At 34.6% G+C, this 22,014-nt stretch overlaps 2 protein-coding genes across 4 annotated transcripts in view; both read right to left on the bottom strand.

The window, feature by feature from the left end:
- Positions 1-3,329: 3,329 nt before the first annotated feature.
- Positions 3,330-6,353, bottom strand: LOC130655369 (uncharacterized). Its single transcript, XM_057458119.1, has 5 exons — positions 5,362-6,353; positions 4,848-5,054; positions 4,213-4,506; positions 3,903-4,069; positions 3,330-3,501 (listed from the first exon to the last, which is right to left on the bottom strand). The coding sequence occupies exons 1-5, from the start codon at positions 6,215-6,217 to the stop codon at positions 3,478-3,480; spliced, it is 1,548 nt and encodes a 515-aa protein (XP_057314102.1). The 5' UTR covers positions 6,218-6,353; the 3' UTR covers positions 3,330-3,477.
- A 1,626-nt stretch (positions 6,354-7,979) lies between these two features.
- LOC130653931 (dynein axonemal heavy chain 12-like) overlaps positions 7,980-22,014 on the bottom strand; it is a 45,543-nt gene continuing 31,508 nt past the window's right edge. For 2 of the 3 annotated variants that reach the window (XM_057456427.1, XM_057456426.1), the window contains 33 exons: positions 21,915-21,971; positions 21,355-21,476; positions 21,013-21,205; positions 20,502-20,663; positions 20,206-20,406; positions 19,785-19,918; positions 19,584-19,683; positions 19,332-19,394; positions 19,052-19,132; positions 18,747-18,923; positions 18,287-18,508; positions 18,003-18,143; positions 17,715-17,885; positions 17,298-17,516; positions 16,847-16,992; positions 16,611-16,683; positions 15,973-16,114; positions 15,548-15,740; positions 14,334-14,493; positions 13,563-14,239; positions 12,768-13,137; positions 12,071-12,391; positions 11,766-11,903; positions 11,380-11,477; positions 11,126-11,261; positions 10,835-10,918; positions 10,458-10,559; positions 10,194-10,297; positions 9,931-10,042; positions 9,593-9,685; positions 9,301-9,360; positions 9,002-9,174; positions 7,980-8,670 (listed from right to left, as the gene is read on the bottom strand). In XM_057456427.1, coding sequence (XP_057312410.1) covers positions 8,412-8,670; positions 9,002-9,174; positions 9,301-9,360; positions 9,593-9,685; positions 9,931-10,042; positions 10,194-10,297; positions 10,458-10,559; positions 10,835-10,918; positions 11,126-11,261; positions 11,380-11,477; positions 11,766-11,903; positions 12,071-12,391; positions 12,768-13,137; positions 13,563-14,239; positions 14,334-14,493; positions 15,548-15,740; positions 15,973-16,114; positions 16,611-16,683; positions 16,847-16,992; positions 17,298-17,516; positions 17,715-17,885; positions 18,003-18,143; positions 18,287-18,508; positions 18,747-18,923; positions 19,052-19,132; positions 19,332-19,394; positions 19,584-19,683; positions 19,785-19,918; positions 20,206-20,406; positions 20,502-20,663; positions 21,013-21,205; positions 21,355-21,476; positions 21,915-21,971 — 5,484 coding nt within the window. In that variant the 3' untranslated portion in view covers positions 7,980-8,411. The remainder of the gene's footprint in view (positions 8,671-9,001; positions 9,175-9,300; positions 9,361-9,592; positions 9,686-9,930; positions 10,043-10,193; positions 10,298-10,457; positions 10,560-10,834; positions 10,919-11,125; positions 11,262-11,379; positions 11,478-11,765; positions 11,904-12,070; positions 12,392-12,767; positions 13,138-13,562; positions 14,240-14,333; positions 14,494-15,547; positions 15,741-15,972; positions 16,115-16,610; positions 16,684-16,846; positions 16,993-17,297; positions 17,517-17,714; positions 17,886-18,002; positions 18,144-18,286; positions 18,509-18,746; positions 18,924-19,051; positions 19,133-19,331; positions 19,395-19,583; positions 19,684-19,784; positions 19,919-20,205; positions 20,407-20,501; positions 20,664-21,012; positions 21,206-21,354; positions 21,477-21,914; positions 21,972-22,014) is intronic. The other variant, XM_057456428.1, reaches the window with a different exon arrangement.

A 22,014-nucleotide genomic window follows, 5' to 3' on the forward strand; every position in this document is an offset into this window, starting at 1 on the left:
TTCTTATACCCGGTCCTTTTTTTTTGAGGGGAGGGGGGGGGGATTACTGAATTTCGAAAATTTTAGGTGCATCTTGTGGTCTTTCTTCTTCCTGTCAGTCAGTTAACTCCAGGCTGACCCAACGAAAATTAAAATTTCGAGGAATTTTTCGTTCAAGAAGATCTCGTAACAGAAATCACAATTTGATAGACAGCTTTTTATAAACTTTCTTCGCGAGGTTGTTTACGTGTATCATACGTCTTGTTTTTTAGCTATACGCCTTCTGTTTAAAATCCTGGTCTAATTTGAAACAGAAAAATGGTACTTCCTGACGTAAGGATTGAGCCAGTAATATTAGCTACAATTTTACCTATGTTATATCCCATCCCACCTCCAACGTCCCAAAAAAAAAACAAATGGAGACCTACTGAGCAGTGTTTTTTTTCCGAGTCAATCATCTTCATTTATATTTTTAGAACGGGAATGCAATGATCATCTTCCTGTTCAATAAAAAGGCGAACCGCTTGTCAGCTGTGCTTTACCACAGTCATGTGTTAAGCCAAATCTCAACGAAAAGAAAATAGGGTGGACAATATATGTAGGTGTTTCACGTGCACAAAATTATGAAAACCGGGATTCATATAGAAAAAAACCCATATGTCTCTCTGCGCAGTCTTGAATTTGTGCCAGAAATCAAAGAAATGGCTTTAATTTATTTTTTGACATCACCGCGTACGATACTTAAGAAAAATTAACGTAATTGCAAAGACTTTGGCTGCGGTTGTTGGCGCAAAAATGTACAAAAAATATAATAATGCAACCAATTTTTTGTGTGTAATAAAGTTATTATTTTCGCAACACAATGTTTTTTATAAAAATCAAAAACTCAAAGAAACTCGAAAATTAAAACAAAAATTGAACTTACAGTTCCAGAAATATCAAACGTTTTATCTTTTTGAAAATATGTGGCGTTGATAACAGTTTATTAAACAGTTATTAAAAACCGCAACGACTCTAATCAATTTCTTTCACGCATGGACGGAAAATTAATGTCCAGTTATTAGGCTCCCATGAGGCGTTTTACTGAATGCATTTAGAAATAACTTATTGTTGTTCAGGCGACAGTGAATCAAAAACTGCTCAATGCCAGGCAATATGACAGTGATGCACAAAAGTAGCTCTGTTGCAATGTTGAAGGAGAGGGAAAAAAATTTTTGTGGCAACCACAAAATAAATTGTTTATTTTGCGAAATAAGTTTAGAAACTAATCGTTAGTGACACCGGGATGAGAGCTTACAACCATGAACCAGAGCTGGTTTAGTAAAAAAGAAATTGTCTACTTCCACTTCTTAGCTAGGTGCAGCTTAGCTGAAAATCAGAAATGATTGGTTGGTTATTCATTTAAATCGTGCTTCGTGATTAATACACTACGACGCGGGATAATTACAATAAAATCGGTAAATATATATCGCGTTCATTTTCTTTTTTCGTGTTACGATAGCAGGACGTTTTTCTAGATGTTCTGAAATAAACCTCCAAATCATGTAATAGTTTAAACCGGACCTGGTGTATATAAAAGACGCGCCCAATCATTCTTGACCCCAGGGCTCTTTGAAATAAACCTTAAGTTTTATCTCAAAGAGCTCTGGGGACCAGAATGACGCCCGATCTGTATCTGTTGCTGTCAAAGTGAGGATGGAAAAAAATAGAAAAAAAGACAAACGCTTTGTTATTTAGTTATCTTTTTAATGTCACTGTTAAAAACAAATTAATATATTAAAGGGAATAAACATACATACTTAATATACACCCCTTGATATATTTGAATGAATGTAAAATTAAAGCTATATAAAAAAATAATTATATGATGCATACTAAAAATAATATTTATTAGGAATGTTTTTCTAGATACAGATAAAGAAGTTTAGAAAACTCTGTTAATAATACGCCAATAGCAACACACAAAAAAGGGTTTTTGTTTGTTAGGCAGCTTTTGTAGAAAAAAAAACGGAAAATAGGAAATCATTACAAACCCACAAACAAATTTATTTCAACACCTAGTATTTACAGCAATAGTTACAACGGTTAGTTAGTTAAATTATAGTTTCTTTGTCCACTAAATATCATCTGGGTCATCTAATGGTGCATTAGCAGTCTTAGCTTCCACAGTTATTGGTCCAAATCCGACATGGTCTTTGGTAAAAACAAAAGGAGAATGACTTCGTTTATTAGGGTCTTGTATCTCAACAGGTGACGGAGAATATCCTTGTGGAACGTTTTCTTGTGTTTCTGAGTCCGGTCCAGGATCTTCTTGGATCCCTTCTTGCTGCGGACTGTTTTCATCACTCGGTGTAGACTTTGCTTCTTCTGTTGGTTCAGACTGAGGTGTTTGTTCCTCTTGTTTTTCTCCAGCTCTATGTTTTTCTTCCGAAAAGCGTATCTCGTTGTCTACTTCATTAGTTTCTGCTTGGTTTAAATCAGAAGGTCTCTGCTCAAATTCATCTCGTGTGGTGTGAGGGCCCTCACTCTGAAACATTGCCTCACTTTCTCTGGGATTATAAGATGGATCGCGGTAAAAATGTCCTGGTACCCCTGTTTGGGCCATAGATATACTTTCGAACATGTTGCGATGAGCATATGGGTTACCGTAAAACGCGGGACCATACATGAATGCATTACCATTAAAACCACGTCTCTGTTGATAAAAAGGATCAACGACGCCTTGATTCGGGTATTGCATTGGAAACATATTTGGTTGAGGAAAAAACGGTGGTGAGAACTGGCCGTTAAATCCATTATTATAACCGTTGTTAAAACTATTAAACCCATTGTTGTATCCACCGAAACCTTGGTTAAAACCGTTGAGACCACCGTTAAAACCAGCACTAAAGCCATTATTGTAACCACCACTGAATATACCATTAAACCCGTTATTAAAATAACCTGCGTTGAGTCCCATAAATCCGTTTGGATTCATCCCATTAACAATTGGTACTGCCATATAGCCTTGAAATCCACCTTGGTTGTTATTATACAACGAGTCATCACCTGGAAATTGATAATCAAAAGCTGCACTTTTTCCAAATGGCCCTGGGTGTGTTGCACTGTTCCCTGGTAAATTAAGCGCGGGTAGACCGTTGATGTGTGATACGGGAAGCCCGTTACGTCCGTTTTCGGGAATTGCAAAACTGACATAGTGGCTATCCACATTGGCAAAACCTTTAATTAGTTCACTATTGCTGTTTGGGTTGACAACTAGAAATCTTTTCCCGTTTTTTTCCGTTATGTATATAGCTGGTTGATTTGATTTCGATTTGATGTCGCCTGATTTTTTAGCTGCTTTTACATTTTTCTCATTTTCTAATGAGGTGTGTGTGGATTTTTTGCTTGCTTGTTGCAATAAATTCTGTACAACATATAGTGGAACAAACATAAATTTGTTTTTTGTTGGTTTTGGTATAGCATCTTTAGATGTACCAACAGCGGAGTCTTTTTTAGCTAATGCAGTGTCCTTCGCTTTGCCTAAACAAAAACGCGCCGTAAAATTTAATTCCAGTTGTAAAATTAATCACATAAAACATGGAATGAAAACTGTGTTTTGTTGAATTAGCTTTTAAACTAAGAATCAATTTTACTAATTGAACATTTAGAACAAAGAAAAGGCGGTTATTTTGTATCTTAGCACTTGAAAAAAAATTTGTGATAAACCACATTCCTAGTGACGTTGCTCAAACTTATAATCCTGATGGGTTGTCACACTAGAAACTGATATTAACGTTGAAACCAGATCGAATAGAAATCAAGTTAGACAACAGGAATAACAAACCCTAACCTTTTCCGTGCAGAGGCGGGAAAAAAAGCAAACGAAAAAAAACTATACCCTAACCTTTTCCGTGCAGGGGCGGGAAAAAAAGCATACCTACGTCCGATTTTTTCCATCTTTTCACTTCAGCGTCTTTTTTGTCTTTGTTTTTGTGCAATCCAGACTTCAATGGGTGATCAATAAGATGGCGGCTGTTTGCTGAAGGATCGAAGCCTCCTAACTGGCTTTGTGTCGAGCTCATGTAATCCTTCCATAAATTTGAAAATTCTGAACAAAAGTTCAAATTAGTTGCAAACAATAGAAATGAATAAATCTTAAATATCTTCCATACTCAACTGAAAGTTTCAAATAATTAATTTTCTTGTTCTAATCGCCTGTTGTAAAGTTAAAGCATTCATAATCATACTTACCAGAAGAGGGGACTTTGTAATCTGAGTTAGATTGCATCATATCTCTGGTGTTTTGTTCAACAAACTGTACGTTTGGTGGTCCTAGATCTCCACCATTTCCTGCTCCTTCACCACCCAGAAGATTGCTTAATCCTGGCACTTCCGGTCCACCTGGTTTTATAGGGGCTCTCTCTTCATTAGGTTCGTTTTGGTGTCCAAAACTACCTTCGTTATTTTCAACTTGAGCATTGTGTCCATAGTCAATGTTTGTTTTGCCAAAGCCATCTCCAGGATTGAAATTTTCATCTTGATGGTCTGAAATGTAAACAGTTTACATACATATACAACTATCATGTAATCGAGTAATGGTAAATCGAGTAATGAGGCAATGTTATTTGTAGGTCGGTTATTTGTAGGTCGGTGATTTATATCGGTTTCTTTCCTGTTTACAATAACCTTATCAATTTTTTTTACAATCTACCTTACGCATTTTTTATTTATTGTTCAAACATTTCCAGTCGTTTCCAAACCCTTTTAAGGCTCTTCGTAAAATCAGCTCATTTTTCTGGACCTATTTTTTCTGGTTTCCCAAATTGTTGATGGATATCCCGCGGGCGTGAAAACGGTTTCGACAAATACATAATAAATTTCCATACCATCATTATTTGATACAAACTTTCCATCCGTCATCTCTGCTTCTCCGCGCTCACCATCGTAATTCTTTTGAACTTGATTGGTATTCTTCAGAAAGTTATGCAAATCATTCATCTCGTTGGGTTGAATGTCTTCTGCTTTCATGATGTCGTTTTCACTAACAGCACCGCCTTCGTTACTTGCTACACCATGGGGGTTGCTCAGATCATCTAAAAAAACATCACCATCTAATTAAAAACAACAGATTTAATATCAGGACAGCTTTTTTAAACGTTCATGCGTTCATGCGTTCTGTTCATAACTGACAATATATCCACTTAGCTACCCAGATCGGCATTATGTTAGGAAGTGATAAAAAGGATTAAAGCAGGTGTTTTGATGGTTAAAGCAAGATATACAATTAAAAATTACTATTGTGAAACAAATAATAGAATTTGTTTTTGCTTTCTGTTGAAAATTCTTTTCCACATTTTTTTATTGCAATTGTTTAAAAAAGAGCAACAAATAGCCTTTTACCTGCCCCTCTCTCTTGGCCTTCTCTCCCTCCACCACCACCTGCAAATCTCATCTGTTCTTCTCCTTGTGGTGGTCCAACTACATCCATATTAAGAGACTTTTGTTTATTTGCTTGATCCATAAAACCAAGTTTATTCTGAGCAGATTCTTGGATAATTTGGTCATTTTGTTGCATCTGCATTTGGTACATTGGACTTGTGGCTGCAGACAAGCCACCTGGTAAACCGCCCATACCACCCATGCCTCCCATACCACCCATGCCACCCATATCCCCCATGCCAGGACCAGAACCTTTGGACATCATCATTGCACCGCCTTCATTTTGAGGCATTTTTAGATCCATCTGCGGCTGTTGGCCGTATTGAGCCGCGTTTTTTTGGTCGGAATATCTGGAGTCACCACCGAAACGATCACCACTGTTGAACTGATCTGGTGTTAACGCTGGATTTACAGGCGAATTTAAAGCGCCTTGTGATGAAACAGTCTGTCCGTTCATACCACCATCATTATCAGAAAGTCCGAATGATTTTTTACTCCCAACAACATCCCGTTCTCTCTCTTTCACGATCTCCTCCCTTTTGTCACCCTTACAATCGCCTCGCAGTTTACATTCAAGCTCTTCACCTAGATCTTTTATCGTCTCAAATCGATTCTCATATTCCTCAAACTCTTCAGGCTTGACGTAATATCGTATTTGATCTGGCGATTTCTGTAGTGTTACATCATACTCTGCTTCTTGGTAAATCTTCTTATGATTTTTATGTAAGTTAGATTTCTTATCACTGTTCAACGGTGCATTATATACAGATGTTAATAAAATACAAAAACATATCGCGAGCAATGGAATCATACTCATTTTGAATAACAATGACAGTTAATCAATTCTTTCCCTCATTATATGTAAGTCATTAATTTGTATATATTTGATGGTTTATTCGTTTGGCCATCCCTCAAACAAGAGCTTTGTTTTTCAAAATTATCTCTTCTCGGCAGGTGGTGAGATCATGTGTTCACTGATTTAGAAAAAAAATCATATTTTCTGTATGATTTTTTAACATACAAAAAAAGGCCATGTACATGCATATAATTCATGTTAATTTATGATGGTTAATCATGCATAAATCTAATAATTATGCGAAGCAATAAATGTATCCTTTTTAGCGAAAGAGAAAACTGTGCAGAGATTTCCGCCAATTTTTTAAATTTTATTCCTCTAGATTAGTTGAAACACAATCCAAATTTTAGGACGGAAATAACTATGCTTAAAGTGGACCTTTTTCGTGCTTGACATTTTTTGGGGACGTCACCCCATCCCTCTATTGATTATGTCACTGCAGTTAAAAGTTAATACTTCTGCAAAAAAATAATTAGGTAGCGCAAAAAACAATTACAACTCGAGGAAAAGAATATAAATGGACTGGGGAGATGTTGCGATTGACGCTTGATTGGTTGAGTAGGGAAAGTACTGCGCTATGTTTCCATAGGAACTAAAAATTATGTAATTATTTGCTTTGTTTGCCATAATGCTTGCAACTTAGATAAATATGGAGTTACAGGGAATTCTTTGATAACATTTTTATAGTTTATTAAAACTTCTAATATAAAGCAGAGAAAATTTTATTACTTTTCATTTCATTTTAAGCTTTTGATTACAAAGGAGATAAAATCGATAAAAAATACGCTGTGAAGTGTGTTACATGAAATGAAGAACATGACGAATGACAATACTCAAATACCAACAGAGAAAAAATTAAGAGCGCAAAGAGCTTTATTTTTAGATAGTGATAAAAGAGAAAATGACCAGTTTGTAATTGATGAAAATTTAGATACATTACGTGCTAGAAGCAAAAGATGGAATTTCGATTTTCTTAATGAAGTACCAATTAATGATGGAAAATATGTATGGATAAAGTGCATTAAAAAAGAGAAAATAGACTTCTTTAGTAGCTAAGGAAAAAATAGAAAAATGAAGAGAGAAATTATTTGTGTTCTGTGATAGTTATTTAAACGGATATATAATAAAACATGTTTGGAGAATAACGTACAAAATTAAGAATGAGGACCTTACTAGGAATGATATGGAATTATAATGGATTCGAAGTTGTCCATTCGTTTGCTCGTACAATTAAATGGTGACAATAAAATGTCATGGATTGTTTCAATAAAAATAAGTGACTGACTTTTAAATTACATCTTACTGGAATAACCCACCGTTCACCAATTGCGACATAAATTTGACTTCTATGTCTTCAGAGTGAGAATTATTGAGAGAGAACTTATCGTCCTACTGTGATAATTAGGAATATTACGAACGTAAAATAAATGAAAAACCATAAAAAATGTTATTTTCCTTTTTTTTTTGTTTCCTTTAAACAAAGAAGAATGTTTTGCTAGTTTTTGTGTTTGTTACAACAGACTGAAGAATATATATTGCACGTCGTTTATACTCGGATTCCAATCATCTTTTATAAGAAGCGACAATCGATTTTCTAATACGTCACGTTCAAAGTACCGGGAACCGATAAAAATACAGTAAAAAGTCTCGTTCATAACATTTTTGAATCCGCATATCTCGTTTTTTAAAATTCGAGGTAAACATCGAGTTTTCTCTACACGTTATGTTCAACAACAAGTGTTTTTTTTTATATCTAGGAACGTCCAAAAGAGGGAAAATTACAAAAAGTTTAGTATAGGATATTTAATTAAATAATTAACTAACTAGTGGAATATAATGAATTCGTCCTTTAAACATGAAAATGTTGCTCCTAAATAGAACTCTTGGCACAATAAAGTCAATAGGGAATTTCCCTGAGATGCATATTTTTAATTTAATGACGTCTATCTCGACGATTTTGTCATTACTTAGAATTTAAAAGTAAAAGTTGACCTCACTATGGATGGAATTTTGACTTGATAACCCATGCTACCGGTCTCGATACGTTACAAAAAAGATTTCAAGTTGATTGTTATATTCACACACAAAAATATATATTAACAATATGTATATACAATATATATTAAATTTTTAAAAAAATAATTATTTCCAAATATTAATCATCCAGTTGGCAAAGCAAGGCAACGCCTCGCTTAACCCAATGTCTCTGATCTGCCTCAGTGTCCAATATAACAGGCATTACGTAATTAGTTGAATGGCCTGTCGTTGAAAGTGTCCCTTTTCTTTCGCTCGTTTTGTAGACTGGGCATGAATAAACTTTACGCTGTTTAAACTCACTGGTTTTCCCAGGCTTAACCCAAATAATTGGCATTTGATCGTGTAGTATTTTTGAATATGATTCATCCAACGTACCCCTAAAAAGTTTTAAAGAGGGTTGAAACAATGAAACGATGAATGATATCTCCACAAAGTAAAAATAACGTTTAATTGAATTCAGAAAAATGCGAGCGTTAGCAGTTAAATTGTATTTTTATTTTTAATGAGAAATTTCTGACAAATCTGACGTAACTTCCGTATTAACTGGTGATTTTTATGGCTAGTAGACAGACTTGAATAACAACGATATAAAACATTTCTACTTCCCAGTAATAAGGTTTTTCGCATCAAATTTTATCTGTGTTCAGTAACAAAGCTATACAAACACAGAAATAAAGAAATAAGAACAAAAAGCGAAAAAAATTTCACCTTTCCCTGTTCCAACGTGCTCCCTCCAAAAAGAGTCCATTAACGTACACTCCATCTTCAGGACCACTCTCCTTCTCCTCATCGACTCCAATAACTTCAAAATCAAAGCCTAATAAATCTATAGGAATTGTGTATTTCCGCGCGTAATTTTGTTTCGCACCTGTTAAAAAGGCCTAAAAAAACAAATATTGACTTGACAAACAAAATCAAGACGTTTCAATCACATGCCAACAACAACATATTTTCTCAAAGAACACGTATCTCACATTCAAAACCGTTTAAAAAAATTTGAGACAAACCTGAGTAAAGTAGAATCCAGATAACCAAAAAACTGAAGGCTTGCCATTTTCATACCATTCCTATACAGAAAAAAAAACATTTATTTTAGGAACGTGGGCCATTCATACTTAACTTAAGACATCAATCGTGTTTACGTGAATTAAAGCGTGATTGATTGTATTTTACTGGACAGTACCAAATTTCTTTCGACAGATCTGTTGTAGCAGAGTTAACCCCATACAAATTTCTGTTTACTTTTCTTTCAACCAATCGTGCTAAAACTTATTTTTTAAGACAAAAAAAAAACTTTACCTGTAAAAATTTGATACGAGCAATAAAATCTGCAATGTAACTACCAAGAGGCTTCAGGCTTGGATATGAACTTTTAGCCCACAGATCAGGAAACTACAAAATGTGAGTTCGATAATAAGTTTGAGGGAAATCTTTAGATACGTAGAGTTACAAGCTAGAAAGATATTATCCAGGAAAAGTGTCTTTTAGTTAGTTGACTAGAATTATATTTTTTGTCAAAAAAATTAAAATAATGTGTTTGGCCAGAAATTTTGATTTGTTTTCCTTTACTACTTATAGTTTTTTTACACATAGAATTTCTCACAGCTTTTACGATAAGATTATAGTTAACCACTCACCTTTCCAACAAGCACACTTTGCGCGACTTGTTCTAAACTAGCTGACATCACTACCAAACCTTTGATTGCTTTTTGTAGATTGATAAGACTGGAACGTATCACATTTAATAACCTAGAAGTGAGAAAATTGCAAGCATACATGCAATCGAGCCTTGTATTATTGATCAGGTAATCTTCTGCATTTTCAGATAGAAAAAGCTATCGTCTTAAAAATTGATAATGTCGCCAATACCTTACCATATTACATCAAATATGAAACTTACTTATTGAATCTTTCCATCTCTTGCACGAGAACTGTGTTCATACTTTCTTCATAACGAACTGGATATTTTTCTTGAGCTTTTTCCAAATCGAAATCTTCTGGTAGCTTAAAAACAAATACAAAAAACGTTACTTTGGTATCTAATATAGCAAAAAATTATCTCGAACAAAGTGGTTAATAGAGAATGCCTATTACCATGGAGCAAAAAATCGATAAAAGACAGGTTGTCGTGATAAGAAGAATGATTAGGTATATAATATCAAACCTTGGATAATATATCAGTTGCGATTTCATTTAATGCATCGTCAGTTTTTCCACCAGCACCACCAGACATTTGACTGTATGTCAACAAAACAGAATCAAATAACTGAAAAAGAGAGAAAGTAGAAAAGTTTAAAAAGAAGGACAATAATTAAATTATTTAGCTTGCTTAAAAAATACATGAGAAGCAGAAAGAAAAATTCAAACTGCAAAAAGTTAAACTTCTTGTGTATAAGAATTGTGACTGCAGAAGCCTACTCATACACTAAATACTAAACAATATGAGCCAGAGCTTAACTTTCATATGCTTGTAACACTGCAGGACTCATAAAATAATAATACCAAATGAAATGAAATGAAATGAAATAAGGAAATATTTACCAGTTTTGTTTCTTGGAGATCTTTAGCAATGTCCACGTTATCATGCATTCCAAATACTTCCGGTGTTTGTGATAATGGTAGGTCCTATGTAAACATAGAATGATAGAGAGATGCTTGATGTTGTCGAAATTTCTGTTTGTTGTTCTTTGGGCAAAGATTGAAGTATGATCTTACGCATGAGAGTAGTACACAAGACTGTCAGGTTTCTCGGTGCACAAATTAAAGAATGCTTAACAATAAAAGTATAAAATACTAAAAAATGAATAGCATATGTTTAATATCTCATTTTACCTTGATGAAGTCGATGTAATCGTCGTACTTTCCTTTCGGCGGAGCATAATAAACTCCACTAGATGACAACTTATATTTTGGATCTGTTATGATGTCTGCAGTGTAGAAGTCAGCAAGGATGCTCATCAAACATCGTCTGTAGGTAAAACAAGAGTTGTGAGAAAAATATATGATTTCCATACTTAAGAAACTTAACACCATCAAACGTTGTCATTTAAACTGGCTCTACCTGCTTTTAAGTTACATCTACCCACCTATCTAAGTCATCAGTTACTCTTCCACCATAGTTACATTCGCCAGCCATGTAAGAGATTGCATCAAATGGAACCTCGTCATATTCGTTTATAAACATCTAAGTGTTATAAAAATAACATTCTATAATGTTGACATCGTACACGGCGATATAACTATACACACACAGATAGGCGAAAGATTCACCTACTACTTCTTTTTTACTATAGCAAAAGGGTTCAGCCTGATGAGTGTAAAAGGCTACAAAAGTTTAAGAGCGTTCTTTAACAGAACATGGTGCGAAAATTTCTTACGAGCATTGAACCAACTCACTGCATTAAAGCGCCGAAAGTTGCAGAAAATACTAAACAAATTACTTTTCTCAAAAACAAAAACCACAATAATGTACCTGGAGTTGACGAATGCTAATCCTCAAATCAGATTCGTTAAAACCGTAAGGTATATTCCAGCCCATTGGACCAAACTTTTTTCTTTCTTGAATAACAGCGTGGAAGAAGCACAGACCAAACAATAACTTTTCCCAAGCCTTTAAAACAGTTAAATATATATTTGAGAATGATCACAAAATTCTTTCTTGTGGTAACAAAACATTCATAAAATTTATGTTTCATTAAATTGAAGCCGATATAAATTCTTAGAAGTTTAGAAATAAATAAAATCGATAAAAAATACTAATATTCATGGAAAACATACAGTTTCTTTTCCTGGGCAACCATTAAAAAAATCTGGATCGGATATTGGATCGCTTATGTAAGACTGTAAAAGATTCTGTCGCAGTCCAGTAGGCGGCTCGTTCGTCATTTTCACGCCATTTTGCAACACCGTCACAGGAAATTTTGGCGACGGGTAACTGGTCAGCCATAGTCGGAATTCTGAATTAACAGTTTCGGGAGACATGTCTTCACAAATTTTTTCAAGGGCAGACATCCATGAGACTGCCAAATGGCAATTTTGAAGTACAACCCATGTGCCATTTTTGACTGCGTCGGCAATCATCTTTGCTGCAATTGGTCCCTACACACACACAAAATTCATTTCTTCAGTCATTCAACTTTGCGCGAGCATTTATTTTTGCAATTTTCGCGCATTCTGGAAAAATTCATGACATTATGTATATGCGAGATATTTTAAAAGATCCAATTTATAAAATTTTATCTCAGAGTGAAAAAGCAATTGCATTCACAAAAAGAAATCATTACATGTTTTATTAAGGCGCTTTTTAAAAAATATTATATAATATTTTGGCACCATTTGAGAAAATTAATACCGCGTAATTTTTACAAAGAATCAGCCGCAAAATTTTGATTTTTTTGTATTAGTGAAATTATCTACCGCAAAAATAAGTACCAAGCCTCGGTTGATAAGTATATCAAGAGAAAATAATTCTAACCTGTCCTTGTCCAAGAGATATCGCATTAAACCTATCACCACTGAACCCTTTATCTCCTGCAAACTTCATCAAGCCTGCCATAGGGTCTGCTCCAGGAGAAAGAATAAATATCAGAGGTGAACATTGATTAGAATCAGCATAACTTTTACCAAGATCAAAAGGTGGCGGCTCTATAAACCGACGGCCAAGCTTTTCCTCCACAAAGTTAGTCACAAGGGGAACCACTTTATCTGGTCGAAGGCATCTTACAACAATCATCTTCTGAAAATCTGTCAACTTCTTATTCCATGGTGAAGGGAGAATGTGTTTCTGTGGTTCTTTACTACCAAACAACTTTTTCCATTCTTCATTATTTTTTTTAAAATGTTGCCTAAATGGAAACTTATGAGATATACGAGATGAGGTTAAACTGTTTCGAGAAATTACCAGATAATACACATTCATAACTGCAAAACAAAGATTCGCAGTTAAAACAATCGCTGGACAAGCGTGATGTCATGGGATCGAGCCCCACGTTATCCTAACACCACAATTATGAAATCACATTGTATGACAACTAACAATAAGTTATATTTAGATTTATGGTTCGTGGAATCGTTTACAGCCAAATCTTTTCTACATTTACTTGATCCTTACATTCTTTGACAAATAAGTCGCGGTTTTGTAATGATTTTAGTACATGAATTAAAACCCAATGATGAGACAATTACTTCCACCTTTGACGATCAATTTAACAACTGCTATTCAACAAATTTAATAACTACTTATTTTGTACGGAAAAATATTTCTTCTTACCTGAATCCATTAAAAGCTTTGAAATCGCACATTCTGCATATTTCATCCCAGGATTTATCAGACAACCAAGACGGGTCTGGATTGGGTTTTTTATTTTCCAAGCCGACACCACCAGTTAAAAAGAACATGAACTCATCTTGCATTAGCTCATGTTTTGCTTTCAATATGTTGGAACACAGAATGAAGGAAAAGAGCAGCTTATCCTTCTCAAATAACGAGCGACAAACGTTGCAGTACAAGCTGTACGTGAAGTAATCTGTGAGGTAACGAAGTCGCTTGTCAAGAATCTTTGATTTGTTGCTAGAAGATAATAGCAAAATGATACAACCAACATACTTCACTGTTGACACAATGTCATTTGATACGAAATCAATTTGATCAAGGAATAGTTGTAACAAAAAATAGCTAGGTGTATCCACGCTTGACCCAAAATAATATATGAATATATCAATACATAAAAAAAACGCATACCTATCTTGTATAGCAGCAATAAACAGATTGACAAACCAAGTTAAAGAGTACTGGTACATAGGATCAATATTGGGCAAGTCAGTTATGGAGAAAAATAAAATCGAAGAGTGTACAGCAATTGGATGATAACCAGCTCGAGATTGGTTGATCTTCTTTTCAGTTTCTTCTGCAATCTTTTGTTTCTTACTGATTTCATCTGACAGTACCTAGAATGTTCAAGAAATTTTAAATAACGTTTAATGCAACATAACAACTTAATTTTCAATACATATAAGACTGTTGAAAAGATGAATGTGAGACCTTGGATGAATCCAGAATCTTTATAGCTGTTTCATCTTCCAGTATGTTACCCTCTGAAGAGGAGAGCGTCTCTAAAATTTTATCTTCAATTTCCTTAAGCTGTTTTTTGTTAGACGCACTTTGAACAATTAAAGCTTGCCTCTCTTCTTCCAATTCAGGCCTAAAGAAAACAGGTAATTTTTTAAGATGCAAACAGGGAAAATAATGACCAGTAAAATTATCTATTGCTGCAATCCAACCGATTCTATTAAAAAACAATCGCTGAGTCAATTTACAGCAATCGCTGACACTGCATTTTTATTGTTAACACGTTGTTATTAAAAAATTAGAGAGTCGCGAAGACGGGAAAGTAGGACAATGAGACTTCATATAGTGAAGATACGATTTGTTAAACTTAATCATAAATATATCGTGAAGTCGAATATACATAATCAGAGAACAGCATTGGTGCAAAAACTGCTATGTAAAAGCATGCCTAACAAATAATCACAAAACCCAATATATGTAACATGGTTATATGCAAGGTCTTTAACTAGCAAGTCACACTGTTATGTTAAATTGTTTTATAGTTGCCATAGTTTTTCACATTTTTTCTTCTATGATGAGATGACCTAAAGCAAATAATATTGCTGACTGGCCGACTCAGGGTTTTTTTTCGAATTGGTTTACGGCACCCCTGGTATTTCTTAAAATGATTTCGTATCCTCAAGTTATTCAACATCTTAAATTATTTGAATATTTTAACCCTTAGACAACGGATATATCATATCTACGATCGGGAAGTCGGGCAAAAACAGCCGCACAGTTGGAGCGCCATAACTTTTGAGGACTAGGGAATCATGAAAAGTGCTCCTAAGTGTTTTAGAAAGAGGTTGAATTAGACTACCCAACGGTAGTGAACCAGTATTTTTATCTATCGATGTCTTTTTCTTAGTCACCAATTGCAACTTAAATTTTGGAAAGCTAATTATTTTTTAAAGTCTTTGAAAAAGAGTGCGGATTGTAAGGAATAATTTATATTATTCAAAGAAAAAATAAGTTATGTATGCTATTCAAATCCCGATATTTTTGGCATAAATTGACTTTTAGTGTTAATTTCCTTTAAAAATAAGCTTCCTTCTTCAGTTAAAACTCAAATGTTTCCCTATCCGAAAACAGCCAAAAATAACAAAAAGTTAGTGCAATAGGAGACAATAAAACATCAACTATCGCACCTTTCCTTCGCAACAACGATACCCAACAGTTGATCTTCCAATCCTTCTGGTGTGATCATAAAATTCACCAGTGTTACCTTAGTAGCGATCTCAGGAAGATAGTGTGGATTTCTCAACTTCGTTGTGATGTAGAGTTTAAAATCTTCAGAATATTCGATTACGTTTTCACCAAGTCGTATACATAATACACCACCTAAAGAAGTACGACTGCTTTAAAGATAAATTCACCACTAAACAAGGCAAGGGAAAAGAACATGAATCCCGGCAAGGGAAAAAGTTTGTATTTTAGACTAATAAATAAACTTTAATCAAAGTTTCTAATTTCGTAACAACTCAATTCAAGGGAAAATATATTCGTTGAAAGTCATTATTGCAAGAATAGCAACCGTTTTTACATCTCTCAAACACACCCGTTGATATCTTACCTTGTTTAAAAACTTGTTTCAACAACAGAGGCTCCAAAGAAGGATCCAATTCCTCGCCAACATTTTCAATCAGCACTGGAGTACCAAACTGAATGCTGTTTTCCAGCGTTCTAATATAATCTCCATCAGACAATTTAACGACCTGGTAAGAGAAGAGGCATGGACAGTAACATAAAAATACTTTTGACGTTGCTTGCTGGGAATACACGTGGTTTCTATAAGCATAACCCTTAAGGCTAAAAATTACTAACAAAATAAGTTTATGCTATGAATAACAGTTAGGCTCAGTTCAAACCCTTTATTCTAGTATGAAATTTTTGTGGTTGCTTGAACGACATAGTTGAGCTGCGTTTCTTTGAAAATTGCTGCTATTTGTATCAAGGTTTGTGTTCTTTTCCACTTGTTAAAAGTAGATTATATTCTTCAAATATATTTTATTCAAATAAGCATACAGTTTTATAGGACCATTAAAAAATAACTTAGATCGCTAGAGGACTGTATTAGACACTGAGAAGAAAAATAAAAATGTGCCGTTTATATATAAGATCACGGTACTTTAAGAGTCCTCGATAAAATACTGAACATAATATTCAACAACCGTAGAATGCTTTAGGTAACCACGGGTGCAGCATACATACCGATAACTGGTTATCCTTCTCTGAATTTTTCACCCATTTATTCGCCTGCCCTTGAGGATCTATCATTAATGGCCTAAAATAAAATAAGAATAGACAGTTCAGCAACAGTTTCCGTAATCAGATTTAATAAGGAAAAAACACATTTGAAAATGCCTAAAGAGATTCCGGGTTTTCATCATTGGATGCTATATGCTGACTTGAACGGAATGACTCCTACAAAATTTTATTTAATTTACCATCGTCTTGAGTTATCCACAATGACGCCATTATCGATAGAGAAGCTATCAGTAGGTAGTCCATTGATGTTCCATGCCCGTATCTTGATTGGTTCGCCAAGAATTTTGCTCAACGAGAAATCTTGTGAACAAGGTATACCCAAATCCTACATGAAGGGAAATGAGAAATGAGTGCTGATTGGTTCATTTGAAGTAAGGTAAGGTAAGGCATCCTTTCAAAATATGTTTTCCATAATTAAAAAATAATGGAATCATAAAAGGCTTAAATAAATAAATGATTGCCAAATATTATTCAAGCACTTTTGCACAACAGCGATCATATTGATTTTAAAAGCAAACCATTATATCAAAAAACAGACATAGAGAAATGGGTACCAGTAAACTTTGCAAAAACGCAATAAATTGAGCAACGAGTGTCACTAAAATGACGAGAAAGAATTTGGAAAATTACCGTGCACAGCTTTGTCCATTTTGCAAAACATTCTTTGCGAAACACCGAGGTAAATGCACCTAAATAGGCGATCACACCAGAAGACACTAAAACATCGCCAGTTAAGTTATCATAAACTGCTTGCAAATTGATAGCTGCCGAAGTCCACCGATGTTTTTCACCTCCCAAACCACCAATCAATTTTTCAGCTCTCTCCAATTTCTTCGCACATAGGTCGACCTACAAAACAATGGATTTTTTTAATTGATAAAGCTAAACAAAAAGTACACTATAGAAGAAGAAATTTCAGGTAAACAAATTCGGAAATAAGAAGAAGGAAATTTATTTACGTTACCCATTACTATTTCTCCTTTTACTAATAAATAATATCACGCAATTCCTTCCATTCATACCAACTATTCTATGTCTCGACCTTACCTGATATTCCAATTGAGCCTTCTTTTCTGTCATGTCTTCAAACTGCTGCTTCAAGGTGGCAACCTTTTCTTCGATTTCAGCTAATTCAGCCCTCTTCGTGTTTAACAGTTCCATTGTTGCAGCAAGTGTAGTTTCAGCTTCAGCCAATTTAATTTTTTTCGGAGCAACGACCTATTAAAAGATCACAGAGTAACAACATAACTGCAGGTTTTTCATTAAAAAACGATTCTGGTTATTATTGTCATGGCAAAAAATGCCATATTATTGTACAGAACACGTGAAACCCACCTTTGCTACTCTATCATATATTTCCATAGCTTGAACCCACTTGCACAAACCTTCAGCGGCGGAAGAAGCTGTTCGTACTTTGGTTGGATCAAATTCAGGGTTTGTCATGTATTCAGCTCTAATTTTCTTCATAACGTGAACCTTGAAAAAAGTGTAAGAGAAATCCGGATCATTTGTTTCAAAAGAGGCACGTAGTGGCATGTAAAAGTTGCCACAATAAAGAAATACGAGCAGTTGAGCCAATAATTCTTTTGCAAATCCGTTCTTGCAAAAAAAACACTCACTGGAATGTTATCTTTATCGTATTCTTTTAATGAGTTCAAAAAGTTCATGTCACCAAGCAATTTTAATGACGGACCCCAATACTCTGGAATTTTCTTTCCTGAACCAGAAGGATCGTTCACTTTGTCAGGCTTGATGTCCTTCATAACGCAAATTGCTGACATAACAAGTTTGACACCTGGAGGAGGATTCTTCATCGACTTCACAATGGTAATGTCAGCAGGCTAAAGATTAAATTTACTAACATATTGAGGCGGGACACTTTGTTGTGTAACATAGTTTTACAAATTTTATGCAGCAACGAAAAGATCTGGCAAGACAAACATACTATTAATTCTATTGTTTCATTAATATTAAAAAACATTTTCCACATATTTGGGGCTGCGTTTGTTTTCAAAACTTCTATTAGTTAAATTGTTTCAGGTTAAATTTACCGGCATTACTCTCTCACCAGGAACCTACCTTCAATGTGTTTAGAGCAGATAGGGCAGCTTCCAGGGCAGGAATAGCTTCGGCCAATTCAGCCTCGCATTCATCTTTTAAAGCTTGTGATTCGCCAGCTTGTTCATTTGCAACAGCCTCGTCTTCACGCACAACCTCACGTTGTTCTTCTGCGATAGCTGACTCTTTTTCAATAATCTTAAAACATGGGCATACTATATGTTTGACATAAAAATACTTTGAAATATCACATGTTTACTTTAAACAAAATTCAACAAAAAAGTTACAATTAGGCTATCTCTTCTCAGCACTTTATTTAAAATTACCTTCATCATTTTTTCGTTTTCTTCGGACGCTACAACTAGTTTGGGTTGCAGTTCTTCTAACTCGACTTGCATATCAGCGACCTTAAATAAAGGATGGAAAAAACATTGCCAGAACGTTTTTTTTAAACGTTCCTTTAACCAATCCAAAATCAATTCTAATTTAACATGAAGAAATCACTGCAATGAGGGATGAACAAATTCTCAAGATTTTGACAGGACTCGTTTTGACAGCTTAATAAATTGAAATAAAAAATCGCTAAGAAAGTTAAAAAATTATTACCTGTGAAGATGCAAAAGCTAGCTTCTCCAAACCACCTTCGTATCTCATTTTGTTTTTCAACACCTAAAACGAAAGATTGAGGTGAAGTGCTAATGAAAGAACGTTAAAAAACAAACAAGAACGGTTTTTATTTACTTTAAAAATGTCCACATGTCCGTATTTGATTTATTCCCAACTTTTAACATATATTTTGAATAAAAATACAAGTAAAAAAATCTAAAATGTACTTTGTTCTAGTGACTACTCCCTTACCTCATCTCTTTTCTGCGTCAAAAGGTTCTTAAATGCCGATATAAGCTCTAAGTACGAAGTTGGAGTTACGTAATTGTGTCGGCCGGCTTCTTCTAAGAATCTAGAGAAGATTGTACCAATTAGTGTACTTTTGTGCATAATGGCAGGCCTCAACAACAGAAGGTGTTGCACCACCAATCTGTATTAATATGAAAATGATACCTTGCAGAGAATTCCAAAGCAGTTGTATGAAAACTTTTACAGATAGGAACGACATTTTTCCGTTCGTTCTCCTTCATTTCGATCTTCTCTAAGAACTTGTTTGCCACCATTTCCAAAGCATCCTCTGGCCATGGCTAAACAGAACAACGACAAAATGATAAATCGCTGTTTTAATATTCCCTGATTAACATGCGGGTAGAATTCTGTGTAGGTGTTAACGAGAGATTATAACCACTGCAAGAGTTCTTGAAGCTATTAGTTGGGTCGCCGATGGGTTATTTATATTAGTGCCACAAGTTGCATTAAAGAATTACGTTCGGAAGCAGCATCCAGAGCGTCAAAAAGGGGAAACATATATCGAAGCTAAATATTTTAATAAGTATCGCTCATTGGAAAAATAAAAAAAATATTTTTAACTTACCTGAAACCAGTCGATTGTGCAACAGTTGATAAGCGATGGGAACTGACGTAACCTGTTTCGAAATGCATCACCAATTGGACTCATGCATAACATGATGTGAAGATTGTCTTTGCATCGACTTACGAAGAAATTAAACAACGCCAACGGCGAAAACTCTGCATTTCGGTCATCAGCCTGAGCGACAGCAATGGGACGGACAGCCTAGTGTATAAAAACAGAGCAGTTAGGATTATTTCTTTGTAGAATGTCCCAAGTAACTTAAGAATTGCGTATTCACATATTGTATAACACATTACTTCTATCAGTTCAGCTTTCTCGTCGACAGCAAACAGATTAGGTACTTCTCCAGTGTTCAACAAACTGTCAACATCTTCTAGAAACGATTCCTCTTTAATCTGCGAGTCTGTCAGCAAAAACACGGTTGGTTTACCTTGGCCACCAGCTGATTTTAGCAATGTCTACGGTAAAGATAAATTAGAAATATCTGAAGCTACTGGAGTTTTTACCAGGAAATAGAATACTATTTGACTTTTACTCTAGATTATTACAAAAAATTAAAGACAAAGAACTGCGCAAAACAGGCCAAAGCAGTCTACTTTCTATATACAGTCTAAAAAAGAAAATGTTATTTTTTATGAAGAGAGGAAAAAGTTAACAAATAATTGACAATATGAATTTGAACATTATATTTTCGCATATTGACTTTTTAAAACCTAAATTTCCCTATTATACCAACAAAACGAATTAAGTGAATTGCATACAATATTAGTAGAAGTGATTTACCGTTCTCCATATAAATTTTATTACCTTCAAGTCTTCTCTCCATTCGGTCATGCCATAACTTTTAGATATTTCCGGTTGGAACACGTTAAAATTCGATATGGCAGCAGCTAACCGACACAACGATTGTCGACCACTACCGCCCATACCAACCAGCAATGCATTGCCTCCACTTTGCTTTAGGACGCGACTAATTCTTGACAGGTGTTCCAGTACATACCTAAAGAGGAAAAAACAGCTTGAACAGAGTTGCCATAGCTGATTCTGTAATTTTAAGGTGCGCTAAATTGTCTGAATGTATTACGAATAAAGTGTTTAAAATTAAATTGATATGTTTCAGAAAAGATATTTGCATTTAGAACTACATGCCTGAAAATTACTAGATTCATCTGCGTTTTGTGTGTTTGGTTATATTCTTCAAGACATGTCTCGACAGTGGAGTAGAGATCGTCAATTGATGTCACCTCTTCATATAAACGATCTTCACCCATCTAAAAATATTGCGGATTGAAAACTTTCAAACAAACTTTACATACAATGCAATGTATGAATTTATTAAAAATTAAAAATTTATTAAAAAAAAATGTGTTAAAAATTTTCAACAGACAGGCCAGACTACAGGTGCTTATCGCAAGATGTATTTATTAAAAAACGTGAATTCGCGTAATTGACGATGTCGTTTGCGAAAACCATTTTACTTCAAACATGGCGACATGATATTGTAAAGCTGAAAAAAAATGAGTGTGAATGTTGATAGTTTTAATTTTCCTACGTTTTTCAGTACTTTGTTGTAACAAAAGTATTAACCAGTTATAATTCATCTCCTTTTCGTTAACTAATAAAAAGTTGTTTTCAAGCGCTATAAATCAGTGCATTAAAAGAATTATTACTTAAGCAACAAAAAGTGTTGGATGATAGGAATAACTCACTGCATCAGGATTCAAATAATCTCCAAACATTAAACTCCGCATATCATCATCAGTCAACTAAAAATAAAAATTATGCTCATTGTTACAAAAACATTCGATA

Source organism: Hydractinia symbiolongicarpus, chromosome 8 (assembly GCF_029227915.1).
Source record: "Hydractinia symbiolongicarpus strain clone_291-10 chromosome 8, HSymV2.1, whole genome shotgun sequence".
NCBI lineage: Eukaryota > Metazoa > Cnidaria > Hydrozoa > Anthoathecata > Hydractiniidae > Hydractinia > Hydractinia symbiolongicarpus.

Excerpts from the sequence above, each read along its gene's own strand:
- LOC130655369 (XM_057458119.1), bottom strand. The coding sequence starts at position 6,217 with ATGAGTATGATTCCATTGCTCGCGATATGTTTTTGTATTTTATTAACA. Across the intron at positions 5,055-5,361 it reads AGGCCAAGAGAGAGGGGCAG|ATGATCTGAGCAACCCCCAT; the intron begins GTAAAAGGCTAT and ends ATGTTTTTTTAG. Across the intron at positions 4,070-4,212 it reads TTACAAAGTCCCCTCTTCTG|AATTTTCAAATTTATGGAAG; the intron begins GTAAGTATGATT and ends ACTTTTGTTCAG.